Source organism: Ictidomys tridecemlineatus, chromosome 5 (assembly GCF_052094955.1).
Source record: "Ictidomys tridecemlineatus isolate mIctTri1 chromosome 5, mIctTri1.hap1, whole genome shotgun sequence".
Lineage (NCBI taxonomy): Eukaryota > Metazoa > Chordata > Mammalia > Rodentia > Sciuridae > Ictidomys > Ictidomys tridecemlineatus.
In genome coordinates this window covers 19,967,769-19,988,641 of record NC_135481.1, presented here as the reverse complement: position 1 = coordinate 19,988,641, position 20,873 = coordinate 19,967,769, and the positions used below count along the sequence as shown (strand labels likewise).

At 40.2% G+C, this 20,873-nt stretch overlaps 1 protein-coding gene across 8 annotated transcripts in view; it reads left to right on the top strand.

Annotated features, from left to right (window-relative positions):
* The window catches only part of Tln2 (talin 2), a 405,316-nt gene that overhangs the window by 372,339 nt on the left and 12,104 nt on the right, over positions 1 to 20,873 (top strand). For all 8 annotated transcript variants that reach the window (XM_078049521.1, XM_040275958.2, XM_078049522.1 and 5 more), the window contains 3 exons: positions 227 to 334; positions 9,380 to 9,485; positions 10,283 to 10,407. In XM_078049521.1, coding sequence (XP_077905647.1) covers positions 227 to 334; positions 9,380 to 9,485; positions 10,283 to 10,407 — 339 coding nt within the window. The remainder of the gene's footprint in view (positions 1 to 226; positions 335 to 9,379; positions 9,486 to 10,282; positions 10,408 to 20,873) is intronic.

Below are 20,873 nucleotides of genomic sequence, written 5' to 3'. Positions count from 1 at the left end.
TCAGTCTGTTGACACTACAGGGTCAACACACAGACTGACAGAGGACCTGCAGTGGAGGCAGAGAGGGTAGAGGAGGAACTTTCTTTTCTACCCAGGGAGTCAAGTTGGGGGAGGCGTCAGAGGCGGCAAGCAAGGTGTCCTGCTGAACTACTCAGCTCTGCTGGGTGGGTGACTTGTCAGCCAGCTCTTCCAGCTTCAAGACCTCAACATTCCTTTCTGTTTCTAGCAAGCATCCTTCCACCCTGACGTCAGTGAGGAGGTGCGATCCAGAGCCTTGCGGTACGGGACGGAATGCACCCTGGGCTACCTGGACCTTCTGGAACATGTCTTGGTGGTGAGGAGGGGTGTGCATCAGGGCTGGGTGAGGGGAAAGCTGTGTTCTTATTTCAGGATCATCCCTTTTGGAGCATCAGACAGGCACCTCTTATAAGGTCAGGTCTGGCCTGAGTAGAAAAGTCTGATCCAGTTAGTTTGCAAATGCAGTCTGCAGGAAGATGCAGTTAGAATCTGTGAGAACCTGGCTCTATCTGGCACCAAATAGGCAGAACTAGTATGGAAGAGGAGTGTGAAGAGAGGGAAGAAGCCATGGGGGTATCTCAGCCACCCTGAAATGTATAAGGAGGTTTTGTTACAAAGACCCTAGCACACCCTGGGAGGGTATTGAAGCTTCTGAAAAGTCACACTTGCCCCTGTGAAGAACTAGAGGGGACTAAGGCCAATGCCACAAGTGTTCTGCTAACCTCCTATGATTTCCTCCTGTCCTTGAATGAATGGCTTAAATCACACTGAAAGTGACTCCCCCAGCCCGGTATACCCAGCATGGACCTAGTTCAGAAGATGAAAATTGAAGACACCAGGCAAAAGGCATGATGATTATAACTATGGACTGTCCTTACAGGAGCTTTGGGTGGGTACAGCAGACTCCCAGTTCCTAGGGTGGCCTGACTCCCCACAGACCATGAGGTCCTAAACACAAAGAACCAAGAAGTACAGTGGGTATTTGTTTCTGTTGAATCCTAGGAGCCACTTTACAATGATATAAAGGCTAGGACAGACCAAAGAGAGTTTGTTCAGCAGTTAGGAGGACCCCCAGAAGAGAACTGATGATGTCTTCCCACCTACAATTGCACTGTTCTTTCCAAACCAAAAAACAAAAAAGATTCAACAGGCCACCTTCAGATACATAATTCTTGTACCAGAAGTCCACCATCAGGCCTTTTGTTTATTGGACATTCTGCTTTTTCTCATTTTACTCTTGTATAGTTTGTGAGCTAGCAGGCCAAAGAAATGATTTGCAACTCATGGAGGTTAGTCCCAGGTTGAGGTCACCCTGCTAAGCAGAGATGGCCTAATCCCAGTTCTTGTTACTCCCAGCTTTGCGCTCATTCTAATATTTCATTGACTTCTCCTTAAAAATGAATTCACTTCTGATATTAACCATCTTGGGTCTTCTAAGAGATCATTGTTGTTCTTTATCCAGGTCACTGTGGTCAGTACTGGGTAGATCTTCTGGGGAGAATAACCAGACTGGGATTATAAGCTTTGGACTCCAGCCTGAATCTCCATGAATAGAAATCAGTGTAGACACTCTGGGCCAAGGAGGAGTATCTTAGCCCGTCAGTGTTCACAGGCCAGGGCCTCTGCTGCCAAGCAAATTAGATGTGCTGGGATGTAATGAGAGTATTTAGCCCATGAGCAAGCCCACCAGGAAATTCAGGGTAAAAAGAATAAAACCAGCAAGACTTCCAAAAGACATCCTTTTCTTTATGGAAGGCTACACAGTGGTCACCCTTCTCCTCAGAGTGTACACTCCAAGAGGTTCCATGGTTTGTTCTGAATTATATATATACTATGTTTTTTCTTATACATAATTATCTATGAGAAAAGTTTAACTTTAAGCAAAGTAAAAGATTAACAAGAGTTAGTTAAAAATTGAACAATCATAACAGTATCTATAAAAGTTATTTAAAACTTAAACTATTCATTACTGGAATTTTCCATTTAATATTTTCAGACCGTGGTTGACCTTGGTGGAAAGTAAAACTGTGGATAAGAGGCATTTACTGTGTGTGTTTTGAGTCACAGCGAACCTTGTTATAACTGAAAACTAGACAGAGTGGTGGAAACAGTAGGTTTCAAAGCCTTGAGTTCAAACCCTGGTTCTGCCACATAAAGAGCCGCGTGGACACTGACATATCTGGGTTTCAGTTTCCTCAGATGTTAAACAAGCAGTTTTTGAAGGATTCAGTGGGCAGGCCTGGAAACCCAGGGCTACGTGACTGCACTAGCATTTGCTAGGTGTTTCACTGAAGTCTACTGTCTGAAAGGCGCTGTGTTGGGCTGATGGGAGGGGCTGGGCATCCTAGGTTAGGGTTTGAATTTCTCCTCCTTCTTTACTTTCTCTCATGCTTCTATTTTTGTCTTGTTCATTGTGGGGGAAGGAAGGAGATCCAGGGATCTGCTTCTTTGCATTTCCTCACTTTTCCCAGTCCCATTTCCTGATGAGCCATGCTCTCTCGCTCACTTGTGCCTATGTCTGTGCATCAGCCCCTTACACAGCATCTGTGGCCCAGGCCCCACACATGCAGCCCCCAGACTGGCTGTTCCCACCCTTATTCACTGCATGGGGTCCAGCTTTATTCCCAAAAAATCCACAAACCTGCCAGCCTTTGCAGTGGTGCTAAAGCGAAGAAATCCCTTCACCCTTCAGGAAAAGTAAAGCTTATTTGGGGGAGAAGAATTCTCCCTTCATAGGAAATGCCAGCACTTCTCTTAAGGAGAAGTTTCTCCCAGGGGATTAGGAAAAGGAACTCTGATAGGGTTCCCTCCCTGACCTTGTGCCCACTATAAACCCTGTCCCCTACCTGGGAACCGCAGTGGTGTCTGCCAAGGTACCACCCCTCTCCCTTCCACTCCAGTTTGAGTGGGTGAGTGCAATGAAATGAGGGGTCTTCAGATTTTCCATGTGTCTCTTCAAGGGACTGGGCAGATGGCCAGCTTCTGTGACTTAGGAGAGATTGAAGGGAACATTAGGAAAAGTCCAGGAACCATTCCCAGGCCACAGAGACCCCTGCTTTTAGGCTACCTAAGTACTATCAGACCTCAGCCCTAACAATAATCAGCAGGAAGAAGGGGCACTTGCTGCAGGAATACCCAACATCACATGTAATTTGGAGGTTTCATGAGAGGTGTTCACTGGGGCCAGAGGTTAGCAGGAAGGGGACAAACCAGTACTTTCTTTCCCAGGGCCCCAGAAAGAATAGACTATGCTTCCATAGGCAGATATGTGTCTCTTATGACTATTCACGTTTTCCTTGGTTAATGTTCTTCTCATGGATCATTCCTTGAATTTACTGCAGAAACAGGACTCTTAGAGTCAAGTGGTTAATGTATTTGTTGAAGGCTGACCACCTGAGTTTCTTTTCATCATTCTATACAGTTTGTTATCACTGTAGTAATTATGGTAGACATAGAGGTTTATGGTAGCTTGTGCTAAAGGGAATAGGAAGAAAAGCTCCATGATGAAACTAATTTTATAAGATAAATAATTTATCTTATGCAATGAGAAATTTTTTTTGTACCTCAGGTGACAAGTGCCAATGGTTCAGACTTCCAAGGATGTGAATGGTTTAGCATCATGCATTTATGTTTCATAGATTTTTATTCTCTTTAGTAAGCTAGTCACATTCTCTGAAAGATATTTTCTAATAAAAACATAGTAAGGAAACAAGCCTTTAGCCAGGATTATAGGTGCACCTATAATCCCAGCAGCAGGAGGATCACCAAGCCAGTCTCAACAACTTAGAGAGAACCTAAGCAACTTGATGAGACCCTGTCTCAAAATAAAAACAAAAAAGGGTTGGAGATGTGGTTCAGTAGCTGAGTGCCCCTGAGTTCAATCCCTAGGAAGGGAGGGAGGGAGGAAGGAAGGAAGGAAGGAAGGAAGGAAGGAAGGAAGGAAGGAAGGAAGGAAGGAAGGAAGGAAGGAAGGGAGGGAGGGCTTCATTTCCAAAGAATTATTATAAATATATAGGAAAGTTCAATTTCCTAACTAAAAATCGTAGAACCCTATGACATTCTGTAACCTCAGTTGTTGATGTTGGTTGATGTCTACTGCTAAAAATAAGTTTGCATCCCACATTATTCTCCTAACTCCTTCAGCAGAGCTAACTTTGAGGACAAGAGCCAGAAAGATGGTTCCACACCAAGACACTTTCAGGCTATAAGACCAATGAACCCAGGTAGAAACTCAAGAATGAGATGAGGAACATGAGATCTGCCAGATGTGGACACCAGTGTTGAATTTTCAGAGGGAATTTCCTACTTACCGGGTAGGAAAATGAAAGCCAAATTGCTGTTTTAAAAACATCAGAATTCTATGAAATATTCTCTAGGGTATAAATAAAGAATAATAAAATTAGATTAAATATTTACAGGTGATAAGGGAAAAGCATTTGGCACAACCAGAAAGTTCAGCCCATACATACACCCCGCCCCTTATCCTAATCCTTGATCCAGAAAGACCTGTGTGCCCAAATGACTGTTAGCTCAGTCTAAAGCAGAACTATAACATATTTTAAAATAGCCCTCCTGGAATGTTTTAAAAATTGATTCTTGTTTGTAGCAAATCAAAGAGAACAGGTGAGATTTCTGAAAGCTGAAGTTTGGTCAGAGAGTGTCTGTTTTGGACTGTTTTTCAAAAGAGGAAAAGAGAAAGCTCTAGAAATTAGGGTTTGGAGAAAGCGACCAACAATCTGCAGGATTAAATCAAAGTCATTTTTAGATGGCACAAAAGAGGGTCAGGGCCCTTCTTTTGTGGCTTGTCTTAAATTTAGGTATATGAAACATGGGTGAACTTCCCGTGCCTTAACCTTGTTCAGATAAAACACCTTAGAGTTAAGGCTTCTTCACCTTTTCTGGCTGGTTTGTACATTTTAGTTATACTTTGGAAAAGACTAGAAAATACAAAAAATAGTATCGGCATCCATGTTCCCACCATCTATAATTAACTGCCTACCAGCATTAATTAGCATATTGTCATATTTGCTTTAGATCTTTGTTTTAAAGAAACATTCATGGGCTGGGGATGTGGCTCAACTGGTAGCACGCTCGCCTGGTGTGCATGCGGCCTGGGTTCGATCCTCAGCACCACATACCAACAAAGATGTTGTGTCCGCCGAGAACTAAAAAATAAATATTAAAAATAAAATTTAAAAAAAAAAAAAAAAAGAAACATTCATGAATTTTGTCTTCTTTCAATTTTCTCTTTCCCTCTATGTAGGTAAAAAAAAAAAAATGACTATCATGAATTTAACATTCTTAACCTTTTGTAGGTCTGTGGCCCCTTTGAGCTGAAAGCCCTGGAGTATTCCCTGCTGCCCTCCCACAAAACCTCATCAAAGAAACATCCAGACCCACAGAATGTTCCTTAAACTGTTAAGAAGGGTCACAGACCCAAATACTCTGTTGGAACCTTCTGGCAAATCTAGAATCATTGCCTGCTAGAGAATTTCCTTTTTTTTTTTTTTTCCTTTTCTTTTTTTTTTTTTTTTTTTAAGAATCCATTTATTTTTCAGCAGACATTGTCATCTGCTCTGGAAGCTTCCCTGTAGGCTTTAGAGCTTTTAGTTGCTGGCCCCTTATAGAGGATTCATGTTGCAAGCAAGAAGCAGCCGCTTTGCCTCAGAGTTCAATATTTCTGCAAAAACCATAAAATGAGATCATTGACAGGGTTAAAATTTACTTCCATCACCAGAAAATGTTAATGTGGGTCTGTCTGTTGCCTGCTGTTAGAGATCATGTTGACTTAATGACAGAATAAAAATAGAATTCCTCTCCTCCTGCCTGTCTGTAACTTAGGGCCGCTCCCTGTCTTAGAGCAGTATACAGAGTGGTACTTTCTACCTCAAGGGCTCTTCTTTTAGAGACAGAAGGTTTTAATCATTCCATTTTAATGATATAAGTGATTTTCTCCACCACACCTGTAACTTTTTCCCAGCTGTAGTGGGGCATAACTAATATATAATAATAACATGCAAAGTATATGTTTGAGCATGGACATATGAATACATCTATAGAAGCCTCACCACAACTAAAATAATGAATATATTTATTAACCTGCAAAATTCTTGCAACCACTGATCTGTTTCTGATTGTTATGGATTTGTTTGCATTTTCTGGGCTTTTCTATAAATGGAATCTCATCTACTCCTTTTTCCTCTACTTCTTTCACTCTGCATCAGTAGTTTCAATTCCATTCATGTTATTGTGTGTAGCAAAAATTTGCTACGTTTATTGCTGAGCAGTTTTCTATTGGAAGGCTGTATCCTCCTGTGTTTATCCATTGCTTTTAAATGGATGAATTTCATTGTGTGAAATTATCTCTTAATAGGGCTGCTTAAAAGAAGAGAAATCCAGAATCAATATGGTCTTAAATATAAAAGAATAATAGGAGTGAAATATAATCCTAAAAATAATTTGATGACTTGTGGGAACAGAAACATTCAGTTTATCCCAGTGATTAATATCAGTTCATTATGCTTAATATCTGAGTTAAAAATATGCATTTTGATTTTACTTTCATGTTTATCCAAGTTCTTTCTGCACATTTTCCCTCAGCTCTAAAGTGCTATCATTGTCTTTTTTTTTTATTTTAATAATACACATTAGTCTTCCTGACCCTTGCAAGAGATTATCATGAAAATGAAATGACAAGCCACACCCTGGGAGAAGCTATTTGTAGAGCATGTATCTGATAAAGAATTTGAACCTAAAAAATATAGAGAATTCTAAGACTTTGATATTAAAACTGAAAAGCCCCAAATAGGGAAAGATCCCAATATACATTTCACTAAAGAAGATAACAATGTCAATTAAAATTGCAATGGTATTGTGGCACATCCACTATAATAGCTAAAACTAAAAGCAACAGTCACCCTAATTTGATTTTAGAACAGTTTCATCACCCATGAAGAAAACTTGCAGCCATTAGCAGTCACTCCACTCTGCTCCTAGTGCTAGATCTCCATTAATCTACTTTCTGCCTCTACTGATTTTCATGTTCTGGACTATTCTTATCAATGGAATCATAGAATCTGTGGTCTTTTGTGACTGGTTTCTTTCACTGCACATAGTGGTTTTAAAAATCCATTCATATTGTAGCAGATGTCAGTAATTAATTCCTTTGCATGACTAAATAGCATTCCATTGTGTGGATAACCCTAAGTTCAATTTATGATTTTTTTTCTTCTGTAATATATGCTTTTAGTTATCTATTTAAAATATTCACCAACTCCAAGATTACTAAGATGATGATGATGATGATTTTCTGTATAGTTTAAATATAGAATCTATATAGGTTTAATATAGAACACATGAAGACAGGAGAAAATTATAACTATCTCTGGACAATCCTGGTGGAGCCTGAGTAGGTGAATGATGTAGGTTTAATATAGTTTTAATATAGAATCTGTATATGTTTATATTCTCAGATTTATGATGTATTTCTAGTTAATTTATGCATATAATATGGGGTATGAGTAAAAGTCCATTTTTTTACCTGAGATTATCCATTTTCATATTGTTCTAGCACCATTTTTGAAAAAAAATTATTGTGTCCCCTTTGAATTCAAGATACCTTAGCAACTTACTGAAAATGAGTTGTCCATATGTATAAATCTAGTTAGACTTTCCTGCTCCCCTGATCCATATGTTTATGTACTGCTATCATATTGTCTCTTATCAATTTTTATTTTTAAAAATTAATAAAAATAAAAATTGGGGGTTGTGTTGAACCTGTAGATTGATCTGGGGAGAATTGTCATCTTAACAATATCAAGTCTTCTGATCAATGAACACAGTATATCTATATTTTTAGGCCTTCTTCAATATTTCTCAATAATATGGAGAAATATTTTGTAGTTTTCTGTGTTCAGGTCTTGTGTGTCTGTTATCAAAATTCATCCTAGCTATTTAATAACTTTTTTGCTAAGATAAATGGTACTGGCTTTTAACATTTTCAATTCTCACTTTTCATTGCTAGCATACAGAAATGAAATTTCTATATGTATATTCTATATGTATATTCTATGACCTTGCTAAACTCACTTATTAGTTCTATAAGTTTGTTTTTCTTATGTAGATAAATGTTTGTGTCTTCTGCAGACACAAATTACTTCTCCCTCATTGTGTGTATTGTTTACTTCTTTTTTATTTATTTATTTTTGCCTATTGCACTGGCTAGGAATTCCAGTACAATATTGGTAGAAGTGTGAAAATAAACATTCTTACTTTATTCTTGACCTTATGAGAAAACTCTGAGTCTTCCACCATTAAGTTCGAGTGTTCCCACCTTGGCTATCACTCTTATTCATGTTCTGTTGACCACTATAGAAAAATCATTTGATGATGTTTATATGCTGCTTTGTTACTCAGACCCTGAGGCCTAATCATCATTCACCTACTCAGGCTCCACTAGGATTGTCCAGAGGTAGTTGTAATTTTCACCTGTCTCCATGTGTCTGGATGTGAAGATTCCCATTGTGAAACATGGGAAGAGATGTAGAAAAGAATGTTGGAAGACAATTTCAAAATTAGGAAGGAGCAAGATGGTGTATATCAGAATTTAAATCTGTAGTGAAAGATGGTAAGGAGCACTCATCCTATCTCATTTTCTTGTTTCCATTCTTGGATGAATTTGAAAAGAAATCAGCTGAGAATGTCTTTTAAGTCGGTTTGGTGTTTGAAGGTTCTACTACCTGTTTCAAAACCATAAAAAACAAAAAGCATAAAACAATCTTTAAAACCTTTGAAACAGGTTAAAAGAGGGCACATTCTCGTGACTTCTCCCAAGAAAGTCTGTGGTCAAAACCATGGAAATGGATTGTTTGTACCAGAATGACCATCCTGAACTGTGAGCTGTTGCTCACACCGTGATTTTATCTGCAAGATTCCCCAACTGCACATCTTCTCCAGTCCAGTGTTTGCTTTGTCTCAAGTACTAGCTGGCTCTTAGCCTGGGGCTCTTGTGTTCACTCAGAATGTTCTTATGGTTTAAGTAATTTTCATGAGCACATATTTTTTTATATATAAATAAAGTATGAATAAAGGACAACTAAGAACTTCATCTCCTTTTGTGATCTTTGAGAACTATCAAAAGAACCTTTAGAGACACTCCAGGTTCCATTTCCCGCTTTTCATCTGAGGAAACTAAAGCCCAGTGAGTCTTAAGTGCTTACCCCCACCCCCCATACCCTGCTGTCACTAGGAGATAGATAGGCAACAAAAACCAGGATGTCTGGCTGCACACCCTCCGATGACAACTCCTCCTATCACCACGGTTGCCATCTTCTCATGCACTTGACTTGTCCTTCACTCATAGATTCTTCAGAAACCAACACCAGAACTCAAGCAGCAGCTGGCTGCTTTCTCCAAGCGTGTCGCAGGTGCAGTGACTGAGCTCATCCAGGCAGCGGAAGCCATGAAAGGTAGGTCAGATTCTCCTTCCTCTTGCAGGCTGGCTCAGGGACAGTGCTTAAGACAGTCACTGAGTAGAGGGTCAACACACCAGACCTCCTAGCCTTTCATTGGCAAATGCAACCAGGAGTATACAAGGTTCTATTTAAACAAATGCACCTAGAGTTATATTTTAAAAGTAACATTCTCCATGATACTTGTGTTTTCTCCAGTCTTTATATTAAGTGCTTCTACTTAAATGGTATAGTCCATCAGAACTGCTCACTGTTCTTAAGAAATTCACCATTTATTTTCATTCTTCAAGATACTTATTCTCATTTAAAAAACAAACACCTGTGTTTAGAAAACAGTGCTGAGTACCTGTTTGCACACCCCTTCTTGTTTATAGAGAAGTAATCAATTCCCAGGGCAAGATTGTCTCACTAACGTCCCTTACTTTGAATTGAGCAGAGTGGCTTTTCCCCATGTGTTCCCAGAAGAGAATACAAACTGCTGTGGTCTAAAGTCTAAAGTCTCCTAAGTTAGAAGGTAGGGTAAGGCTCCAGCCTTGTTCCATGAGATCTGGATCTTTGAAGCTGCTGTTGATGACCACTTCTATGGCTAAACACACAACTGAGCAGAAAATCACCTTACCTCCCTTACCGTTTACATCCAGATGAGAGCTAGAGACAAGGTCTCTTAGGGCAATATAGATAATAGGTGGTGGGCCTCTATATAGATACTGTATGTGATTAAGGCAATATCCTGACATCATCTGCACCTATCAAGAATGACCTTTTACTTTTTTTTTTTTTTTTTTTGATATTAGGAACAGAGTGGGTGGATCCAGAAGACCCAACCGTCATTGCAGAAACGGAATTATTGGGGGCTGCAGCATCCATTGAGGCTGCTGCTAAGAAGTTAGAGCAACTGAAGCCAAGAGCAAAACCTAAAGTGAGTGTTGCTTTGTAGTTTCTTGGTTACTTGTCTGATATCAGTGGGTCTTCTAGGGGCTGACCCTGGAATTCCATGTGCAGCAGGGAGCTTGTCTTCTTCCCCGGGGTTAAACTAGCAAGTAGCAAACTTGCTCCACCTGCCCAGCATCTTTTTACAGAGTATGGAAAAAAACAGTGGGTGAGTCTTTCAGGTTAACCACCCAGAAAAATACCTCTGGGCATCCAGAGGAAGAATCAGGGCGTTTACAATCTTGACTTAGTTCCATTTATAAAGCAGGCAGTGGGCGCTTCCTGCATGTTCCTGAACATTCCTGATCTGAATGTGAGATTGTCAGTTTCATTTTTCTGATTTCCATTATGCCTTCTACAGAGAAATAGCAGTGTTGGGTCTCTCCTTTCCTTAGAATCCACAGAGAACACTGTGAACCTCAAAAGAGAACCCATTAACATACTTTTTCAGTGTGTACTAGGGACTAGGGTTGGCTGGTTTGTTTTTTCCATGTATGTTTGTCATCAAGATAAATGTTTAAAACGTAAGATCATGAGTGTGTGTTAAGAAAAATAGCCATTTAAAGGAGAGAGATACTTTTAGATTGAACAGGAGGAGGACACTTCCAAAATGAAAAGATGGTGACCTAGTCTTGGGGCAAAGCCAGCCAGCTTAACTATCTTCAGCAGGAAGATGGTGAAAACAGAGGAGGCCTCTTTTTCTTCCCATTTAAACAATGTTTTACTGGTACCTGTAACTTTCCTCCTTTCCAAGGACCCAATACATTAGGAAATGAAATTTGGCTCTTTTCTACAAGAAGAGTTGATGCCCTGGCTTGGGTATTTCATTCTGCCTTGTTGTGTAAGACCATAGAGCACCGAAATGCACCATCTCACCCAGCAGCAGCTCCTAGACTGATGTTGTGTGTAAAATACACAAGAGGATATAATGAGGCCATTAAACTTAGGAGCATACTTAAAACCCTCTAGTCCTCAGAACATATCTCCTGATCATCTTCCTAGACTCAGTGAAGGCATTTAAACTTTTTGTCAACAAGATGTAACATAGGTGTTTTAACTTTTGATTTGGGGGGTTACCAGGGTTCTCTCTGTTGGTCTCTAACCTGAGTATCTTGTATTGTCTGATATTGTCAGTTTTACTTACAAACTTAAGAGCTAAGAATGGGTATAGAGACGATTCCATTTTCTGGTTACATCTTTGTTTCTGCTTTATAAATCAAGTTCATCCTGAATGAAATGTGTACCTTAAACTTAAGAATCAACCACTGGCTAGGATTTAGAGGTCTGGTAGATTTTTCTCCCCTTTTTCCTTACCCAATTTATTATAAGCAACCTCTTCCCATAAGTGGGAAAAACTCCATGTCTCCTCATGACTGAAGTCATGTCAGTAGACACTTTGATTCCACTAGAGATTTAGCTTTGTCCTGATGCAGGTTCCTCCTGACCTCTTTATCAGTCTCTAATCCCTGGGTTTGCTCTTTTTATTCATGTGTTGACTTCTTGATTCTTGACTGGAAGAACCAATTTCTAGAGTCCTACCCCATAGGATTGTTATTGAAACAATTAATGAGCTAAAATAGGAATGCAGTGCCTGACATGCCACGAAACTCAGCAAGTGATAACTACATCATCATCGTCACCATAATCATCACCAAAAAACATACTTCTAGGTCTTACTATTATTCTAGGAAAATGACTGAAATGAACATTATTCTATAGATCCCTGGAGAGAGGGGAGCTGACACTGATCAAATACGAGTCTCTTGCCAGACAATCTTCTAGGTACTTTATATTTTAACTCATCTGAGCCTTGCAAAGAGTCTGCCGGGAATCAGAGGCACCAAGATGTAGGGTCTTTTCAAGGTCGAATCACCATGACGCACCTGAGAGGGGCACACATGGGCTCTGAGCAGCAGTTTTAGTCTGCCCCCCACTGTAAAAGAAGGCTGATCTCATCCCTCAGGGGCTGTTGTATTGTGCACAAACCTTTGAATCATTAATCCCACCTCCAGGAACCTATCCTGAGGAGGGAATCCAAGAGAAGTGTGTGTGAGAGGTATTCCTTACAGCCTTATCTATAGCAATGAGAAGCAGGATGTGAGAAATGTTGAAGTATTAAAACATAGAAATGATGTATGTGGAATGATGTCAAAGGGAAAACATGCAAATATGTGTAGTCACTATGATTATAACCATTTTTAAAAATGGACGTGAAGGAGATCTGTAGAGAATGGATAAGAAATGATAATGGAATTGGGACAATGGAGGGCTCTGTGTTTTAAATTTTCATGAAACAATATTTTAAAATAACAGCATTTAAAAATTAGTAATGACTGCTGAAGTAAGCTAGTGAGGACTTTGTATTAGCAGTGAGGGTTTTGTAGGAAAGCCAAGAAATCCTTCAGTAAAGGTTGAAGTTGACATCACTGATGATTTGAGTCCCTTACATGAAGGTGCCTACTTCAGTGCTTCCCACCTTAACATTAGGAAGGGTGCATGGTAATTCTAGAACACTTTAGAATGGTCTGCTGCCTATGGTTTCCTGGTAACCAGAGGTTCCTGCCACATAGGTATTTTCTGTAAAACTGAAAGAAACCATCAACTCAAAGCAATTGCTATTACAGCCCTATTCCTATAACTTTATCTACCCCCACCACACACAGGCACACACCCACAAACATGGCTTCCTTTCATAACTAGGGAGCATTTGCACTGTTCTGAATGATAGTTTGGGGAAGGGGTAATAATTTTGTTTCAACTGCTCTGCTCACCACACATCTTCAGGTTGCCTGTTTTTTTAAAAAAAAATATCTATGGTTTATGAGTTGATTCTGTTATATTCTGACCTCAGGCCCTTAAATTTTAAGTATCTCCTTTTTCCTGGAATCTCCCACATATGAATGACGAACAAATGATACACTATTGAATCCACTGTTCACTTGGGAAGATGAGGTAAGGGAAAAATAAGAATGCCCAAACGTGCTGGTGCATGTGCTGACAATATCGCTAATGGCGCCGTTTCCACACCTGCAGACAGACCTGTGCTCCAGAGGCAGGTTTGGAAGTTGCTGCAATGGTGACCACCCCCTGCAGCTGTAGCCTTCAATGTTGTGCCTATTCTCAAGCTCAGTCAAACCTGGATGCCTTTTCTGCAGGCCTCTGTGTGATATGTTTGATATATTAGGTTGTTATTTAATCCAACTATATATCAAACATATTCCTACAGTGTCTTGCCCTGTCTCCGGGGGTTCGTAACAAAGTTTATAAGGCAACAGGAAAAGAATATGTTAAAATCATAAATAGAGTTAGAAGATGGAGTGTTCATTACATTTCATTATGTTTTATTCCAGTTCTTCTTATAGCATTTGAGACCTGTATCAATAATTTTAGATTATTTGTTTATTAGAGAAACAAATCATAATTACTGATGTTTCATAAGAGCTTGAGATATTTTGTACAGCTTAGTTGTGTACTTGATTTTAAATAATGGAAGATTCCAACTCATGTCTATGACATGAGATAAAGGTTAGGATTTTAACCTCCAAACACATCTAGATTTGTATTTTGTTTCAGCTCATTTTTATCCTGATCTTCAGTGGTAGAATGCTACACCTAGCATGGGCAAGGCTCTAGGTTCAATCCCCAGCAGCGTACAAACACACACACACACACACACACATACACACAATTTTTATGATCAGTTAAAATTCAAAGAGCACAAATCAATTATCTGTAACTTTTCTTTCTACTTAGAGTATGAAAATACATAAGCAAAATTAACTGTATCAATTGGTGAGGCATGGGCTTTACACAAACCTCAGTTAAGACTGAATATAGCTAATAAAGGTAATACAATGTGGACATTATTGTATTGAATTTTCTGTTACAGATGAACTCATCAGCAGAAGTTGATAATACTTATAATAAAATGACAATCAGAAAGTAATTCCATAGCCTAATTGGTTGTGGCAGGAAGTTTGGAATTATGGTATAGAAAACATTTTTTTTTCTGGTATATAATAGGCACCTTTGGCTAGTTTTGACATCTTCCTCAGAGACCAACCAATGAAGCATGTGTGCGTTCATTCTGAGTTCTCTCACTAACAAATTTTATAAACATGGCTTTCTGGAGAAAAAAAAAAAACATGCTCATGGCTCAGTTTTTTGGTGAAAAGAAGTTCTTTTTTTAATAAGCACCCATGAGTATACAAATGAGCAATGCCCTATCCAGAAAAGTGTCCTGGCTATGTCTAGAAGCCATCACCAGGGTGCTTACAGTCAAATGTGTAGTGACAGGGTCACAGATCACAAATGACACAGGGCAGGGATATGCAGTGTTGGAATCCTGGCTTCTGGACTTGTGAAGTGACAACTGTCCCTGAAGTCCTTTCTCATTGAGGAGTGATCTGTGTGTGTCAATAGATGCTCTGCTGGGTGAGTTTTGAGGGCCTGCCCCAATCATCCCACCTTTATACAGTGAGGGGACAGTGGCCTTTGTTTTGAGTCCACTTGCTATTGTTTAAAATGACAAAGAGCCTGAAAATAAACAGAAAGTCATTATGAATCCAAACAGTTTTTAAAGGACCTTCAGATGAAGCCCATTAATTTAAAGTGGTGGGAATTTCACGTTTCTTTCGGTGATATTGCTATTGACCAGCGCGCCTTCTGATCAGAGGCAAGCAGATGTTCAGGGAGGGGCAGAAGCAAATGAGCGGTTTCTTTCTGGCTAAATTGTGGGCTTTGGGCTTGTGTGCTACTCATCGACTCCAGGCCAGAAGGCCTGTAGGGTAAAAAGCAATTGTGTGTGGGGAACTCATCCAGGACACATTCCCAAGTGGCATGACTCCCAGAAGTGTAGGCCACTAGCTCCTTGTCAGGCCCTCCTCACACACAAGGAGGAGGGGCACAGACATAGAAAATGTATCTGATTAGATCTTTGGAATAATGCTGTTATTATTTCTTTGTCCATGCTTCCTATGCAGACATTCAAGTGCCCCCCTTTCTTGAGAGCATGATGAAATCTTTAAGAATTTCTACATCAGAAATAGTAATTAGAAGATCATTTCAGTAATATTATTAATTTTCATTTTGAAAATAACAAGTAATGAAGCAATGGATGCCACAGGAGAAACCACTCCCAAGGTACTCATCAGGCAAGCTTGGCCCTTTTCCAATGGAAAGTGCACGAACATGCATTTACTGCTAATTTGGATATAGAGGGTGGCACTTTCCTGGTCACAGGTATAAGCATTTGACAGTACTTTCTCTCTCTGTTGCCCACTTGGTCTGTTTAGTCTCCCTGGAGCTTTTCTGAGACAAGAACAGCCTGGGGGAGGGGACCAGGCAAGCTGTCCAGGCCTGGGCTCTTGGCAGTTCCAGATGTTCTGAGAGATTTACTTTTTGTTAGAACTAATAAGGGTTTTGGTCCTAGAGCCAACCCACGCATGGGTCCTCTAAAAGAGAAGCTGATCTAGCTCTTGTGCAGTTTGGCCAAGGCCTTCCCCCAAGGCATCTCTCAGTTCAAAACAGAAGCAAGCTGGTAGAGCTAGACTCATGACAGAAAATGGAAAAACATGACTGCCTGTTTCACGTAAGATTCCAACTGGCAGGAACATACCACACTTGTGTTGCTGGAGTCTAGGTGTTGGCTTCCTTTTTTCCCTGAAGGACATTTAAATTATATGCAAAATGTTCAAGCTTTTAAAAAGTATATCCAATAAACTTTTTTTAAGTTTCTGATACATGACCTTGCTTTTAATAGTCACTATTCTCCAAGATTTTTAGTAACACAGAGGAAAGTATAATACCCAACTGGAGCTAGGTGTGGTGGCACACACCTGTAATCCCAGCAGCTCAGGAGACTGAGGTAGGAGGATCACAAGTTCAAAGCCAGTTTCAACAACTTAGAAAGGCACTGCAACTTAGTGATATTCTGTCTCAAAAAATAACAAGGCTGGGGATATGGCTCAGTGGTTAATGCCCTGGGTTCCATCCCTAGTACAAAAAAAAAAAAAAAGCCCAACTGGAAAGATGATACTTGAGTGATAAACTGACTGTTAGAAAAATGCCATTGTATTTTTGGACTCTCTCGACAAGGCAGTCCCTCAATGGAGGGTTTCAAGTGGGGAGGCAGAAATCAGGACCATGACCCTAGGGCCATCTCCTAAGGATGCCATTGACTCATTCACCTCCAAGTTCACTGGGGAAGGGGCTGCAGAAGCTTAATTCACAAAGAGGACCACAGGAGGGAATGTTTCCCCCTTGTCCAGCATTGCCCAGGAGCCCTTCAGGGAAGTCCGGTGGACCAGTAAAGATGCAGCTGGAAGTAAGTGGGGCTTCTGTGAGGATAGAAGAGAGAAAAACATAGCTCTTGCTTATTTTGGTCAAAATCTTCTAAAGACTATAATAGGAAATGTCAACATGTCTAAGCTAAAGACCAAGAGAACAGAGCTGTTTCTCATAAACAGAGAAGTGATGAACTCTGGTACCTAGAAAGGGACAGTGAAGACCTGAAGTCACATGTCAGAGCCGAGCAGTGACCAATGCCCATTTTGTCCAGTGCCCCTCTGAATCATGTGTCACTTGTTGCTTTCTTTATTTTTATTTATTCTTCTTTTGTAATTAGATTGTAATCAGAAATGGCAGGTAGAATCTTCATTAGAACTAAGAGTATCATATAGGGTTCACACAGATAAAAAACTACCTTAGCTGAAAGACTGAAGTCCAATTTTTAAAACCACACATGAAAAAATATAGTAGTAGAAGTAAAAATGAAATGACTGGCTGAAAGTTCTTTAGCATCCACTGAGAGTCAGTTATCCTTTAGATCCACAAATTATTACTTCTAACACCCATCAGGTGGGTAGGAGAGAATGAAGAAGAATGAGTCATTGGGAAGATTATGTTCTCAGAATCCCTGAAAGGCCAAAACCCAAAATAAAAATGAGAAAAGGACTCCCTTTTCCCTCTCCTTTTCCATTCTTCTTTCCCTCTCCTACTCCAGTGGGAACTCTGGCTCCTGAAACTTGAGATGTTTTAGAGCAAAACAGGGGCCTTGAATGCTCTCTTGAGCTCCCAAGTGTGGAAAGTGGGCTGGAAGGGAGCCAACCCAAAGTGTAACCTTTCCCAAGAGGGCTATCACCAGGCCTCTCACTTTTTAAAAGGTCACCCTCAGAAGATCAGCAAGCAGGAAAAATAATAACGAAAGGACACTTAGACCTTTCTCAAAGCTATAAAAAAAAAATCCCAGATGAGAATAAATCCATCACAGTCTGGAATCTACCAGATAGGCCAGGAAAAACAATGGCTATAAGAGCTGGATGTGGCCCAGCCAGTACCCTTTTGAGTGGAGGAGACTAGGGTAGAGGACATTGTACCCAAAGATGAGAGAGACTCACCTCTGAGGGGCTGCAGCCCATACCCTCATCAGGAAGAGTAGATGCTTCCTGCATCTGTTAGCACTTTTCTCAGCTGTTTTGTTAAATAAGAGCACCTCTTGGGCTGGGTTGTATCTAGCTCAGTGGTAGAGCACTTGTCTAGCATGTGCGAGCCACTGGGTTCAATTCTCAGCACTGCACATAAATAGTATATAAAAATAAAAGTCCATTAACAACTAAAAATATATTTTTTTAAGAAAAGAGTACCTCTTGGTAAAATGCCTGGTGTTTACATTAGTATGCACATGAATAAATGTCACAAACTCTGAATGCTAGTTAAGATATGCAGGCAGAGTGTAGGATTCATAACCCAGGCCCTCAAACAGGGCAGGAGCCTGCCCCCACGGTTCAGGAGTGGACAGTGAATGATGCAGACACTTATTCTATGTGTTTCTCCTCCTACCATGTGCATTGTCCTCTGGCTGCATGCTGGAATTACTGCTTTAGAATGGATGCACCCATTCAACAACTATTTATCACAGGGCTCTTCCACCTGATTCTGTGCAGAGAGACATAAATTGAGTAAAATACAACATGTACCCTAAGCAGATCACAGGCTGGTGGGATTAACTGGCATTTGTTTTGCTTAGTCTGGGCCAGCAGTTCCCATGGAGTAGTCCATAACCACCTCCCTTAGAAATAAGCATTCCTCACCCAGATCCTCTGGCAATTCTGCATCCAGGACTGTCTGTTCAGGCCATATTTTCTTAAGTTCTTTGCCTTCAGTTGATGCAGTAATTTTAAAGAAATAGAAAACCACATATAGTAAGATCAGTCATTCTCACTTGAAGATTATTTCAACAGTCTCCACAGTCTTTATATAATCCAGTTGTGGAGAATTTCACTGTCCTCAGCCTCCCATAAGCAGATCCAGCTGCCTCAGGTCAGCAAAGTATCTCAGCTGAAGAGAAGACTGATAACTGCCCCTCTGGAGAGAGGACCCAGACCCCAGTGGTCATGGTACGTGGTCTGCAGCTTCCCCCCTTGGATCCCTTTGCAGCAGCTCTACATGGCTGTTCTTTTTCTCCCCAGTCTCCCAGCTCCAGGAGGGATTATTCTGTTAACACATCCTGTGTTTTCATTGTGATCCTTTTATGTATGAAAGTCTTTCAGAGACTTTCTCTCCTTTTGCAATATGGCTAAGTGTATGCCTCCCCCACCCACAACCATCACTTCCCTTCTCCCAGACTCCATTCTACAAGCTGGTAGAAGACAGAGCTCACGGGGACACTGGCTGGGACGTGCAGACCTTTCACCAAGTCTCCTCAGCCTAGGGAGATCCTGTTTTCTCTCAGGCTTGAAGGTCCTGAAACATTAAGTGCAGCTGTTTTCAGCAGGAGAGAGAGACAGGGTGGGCATTTCATCCTAATGAGAACCCTGACACAGATCAACACAGGGATCCTACAAATACAGTGGGTTCCATCCTGGACTCCATCCAAGCTGGAGCATCTACACTCTGCCTTCCATGCCTATTGCCAGTGCAGTCAGCTTTGTTGAGCCTTTCTTAGGAAACTCTAGTACTTTCTAAGCAGAACAAATATCTCCTGGAGATTAGGTTTTGTGCAGTGTCTGTTTTAAAGCATTAGAGATTATGCAGTGTGTGGGGGGGATTGGGGACCCATCAAAGAGCATTACAGAGCTGCCAAAGCCAGAAAAAAAAGTGGGTGTCAAATGTATTTCCAAGTGGAATATCTATTTTAAACGTGTTTTTTTGCCAAAAAAAAACCTCCAGAGCAGCGGAAGGTGTAGGAGTCCCTTCAATTCAGTATTGTGATATAAGATGATTCTCTCAGATCTGCCCATGCTAAAGCTTGGCACTTAATTTTAAGGAAATTCATCTTTATGAATCATAAAATTTGGGAAATCAGAAATCTGGTGACTCTGTACTCTACATTGTAACGTGAACTCAGGCTTGGAGCTCATGATGTAGTCAAGGCCACCTGAGACAAAAGTCTGGGAGACTTAGGGGCTACCCTGGGCCTCCATTTCCTTTTCTGCAAAAGAGAGTGCCATTCCCTTTTATGTCAAAAATTCTGTGATTTCCATAGTGGCTTAATCTGTCATGTGCTTGACTTTCTTTTGCAGAATAAATTGTTGGAAAAGCTCTTAATCTCAAGGTCATTAAATATACACACATCTACACATATATCTATATCTACATTAAGTCTAGTGTAGTTTATTTGGGAACTGAGCATAAGAGTACCTTTTATGTCAATGTCTTAAGACAAGTCATTTTTGTATTTCGGTAAATAAATTCTATATCCTGCCAACCCAAAATGCATCCAGGGGAGCTAAATTCATTTCTCTCCTGAATACTCTTTGAGCAGACTCTGTCAGAGATAAGAAAAACATGTACAGATTCTGTTTCAGACGTTATAAAATTCTTATGAAAAAACTTATTCAATGCATGTCCAGTGGATCATTCTTCAAATTCACTAGATATGCATTGAAATTAATTTGGATAAAATGGGTTACAAAATAACAATTAATTGGCATTTCTCATTGTTCAAGATATGGCCATTAAGAACAGGGATCTGGAAAAGAATTGTATCCTTCCTGTCTGATGTTTCATTTGGGCCCATGCGCAGGCTGATTTTGAACCTCTGGCCTAATCAGCTTCATTGATGCCCTAAGACCTAGGCTAGTAAAAGCTCATCATTTGAAGTCAGAGATATTAGATGTTAGATTCTAGCTTCAATTGTTCATTTTTCCATGTACCCTTGGGCCAAATATTTCACTTCCCTGAGCCTGAGTTTTCCCACTGTAAAAATTAGGATAAATATAATTTCAATATAGGATTTTTTTTTCTTGGTGAGACTAAACAAGTTAGTATACATAGCAGTGCCTAACAAAATGCTTGGCACATAGTAGGCACTCTTAAACATGAATTCCTATTGCACATTGTGAATGTACTTAACACCACTGACTTGTACACTTAAAATGGACTAAAAGGGTAAACTATGCTATGTATATTTTACCGCACATATAGAGAAAAGTGTCGCTGTGGCTGACCATCATT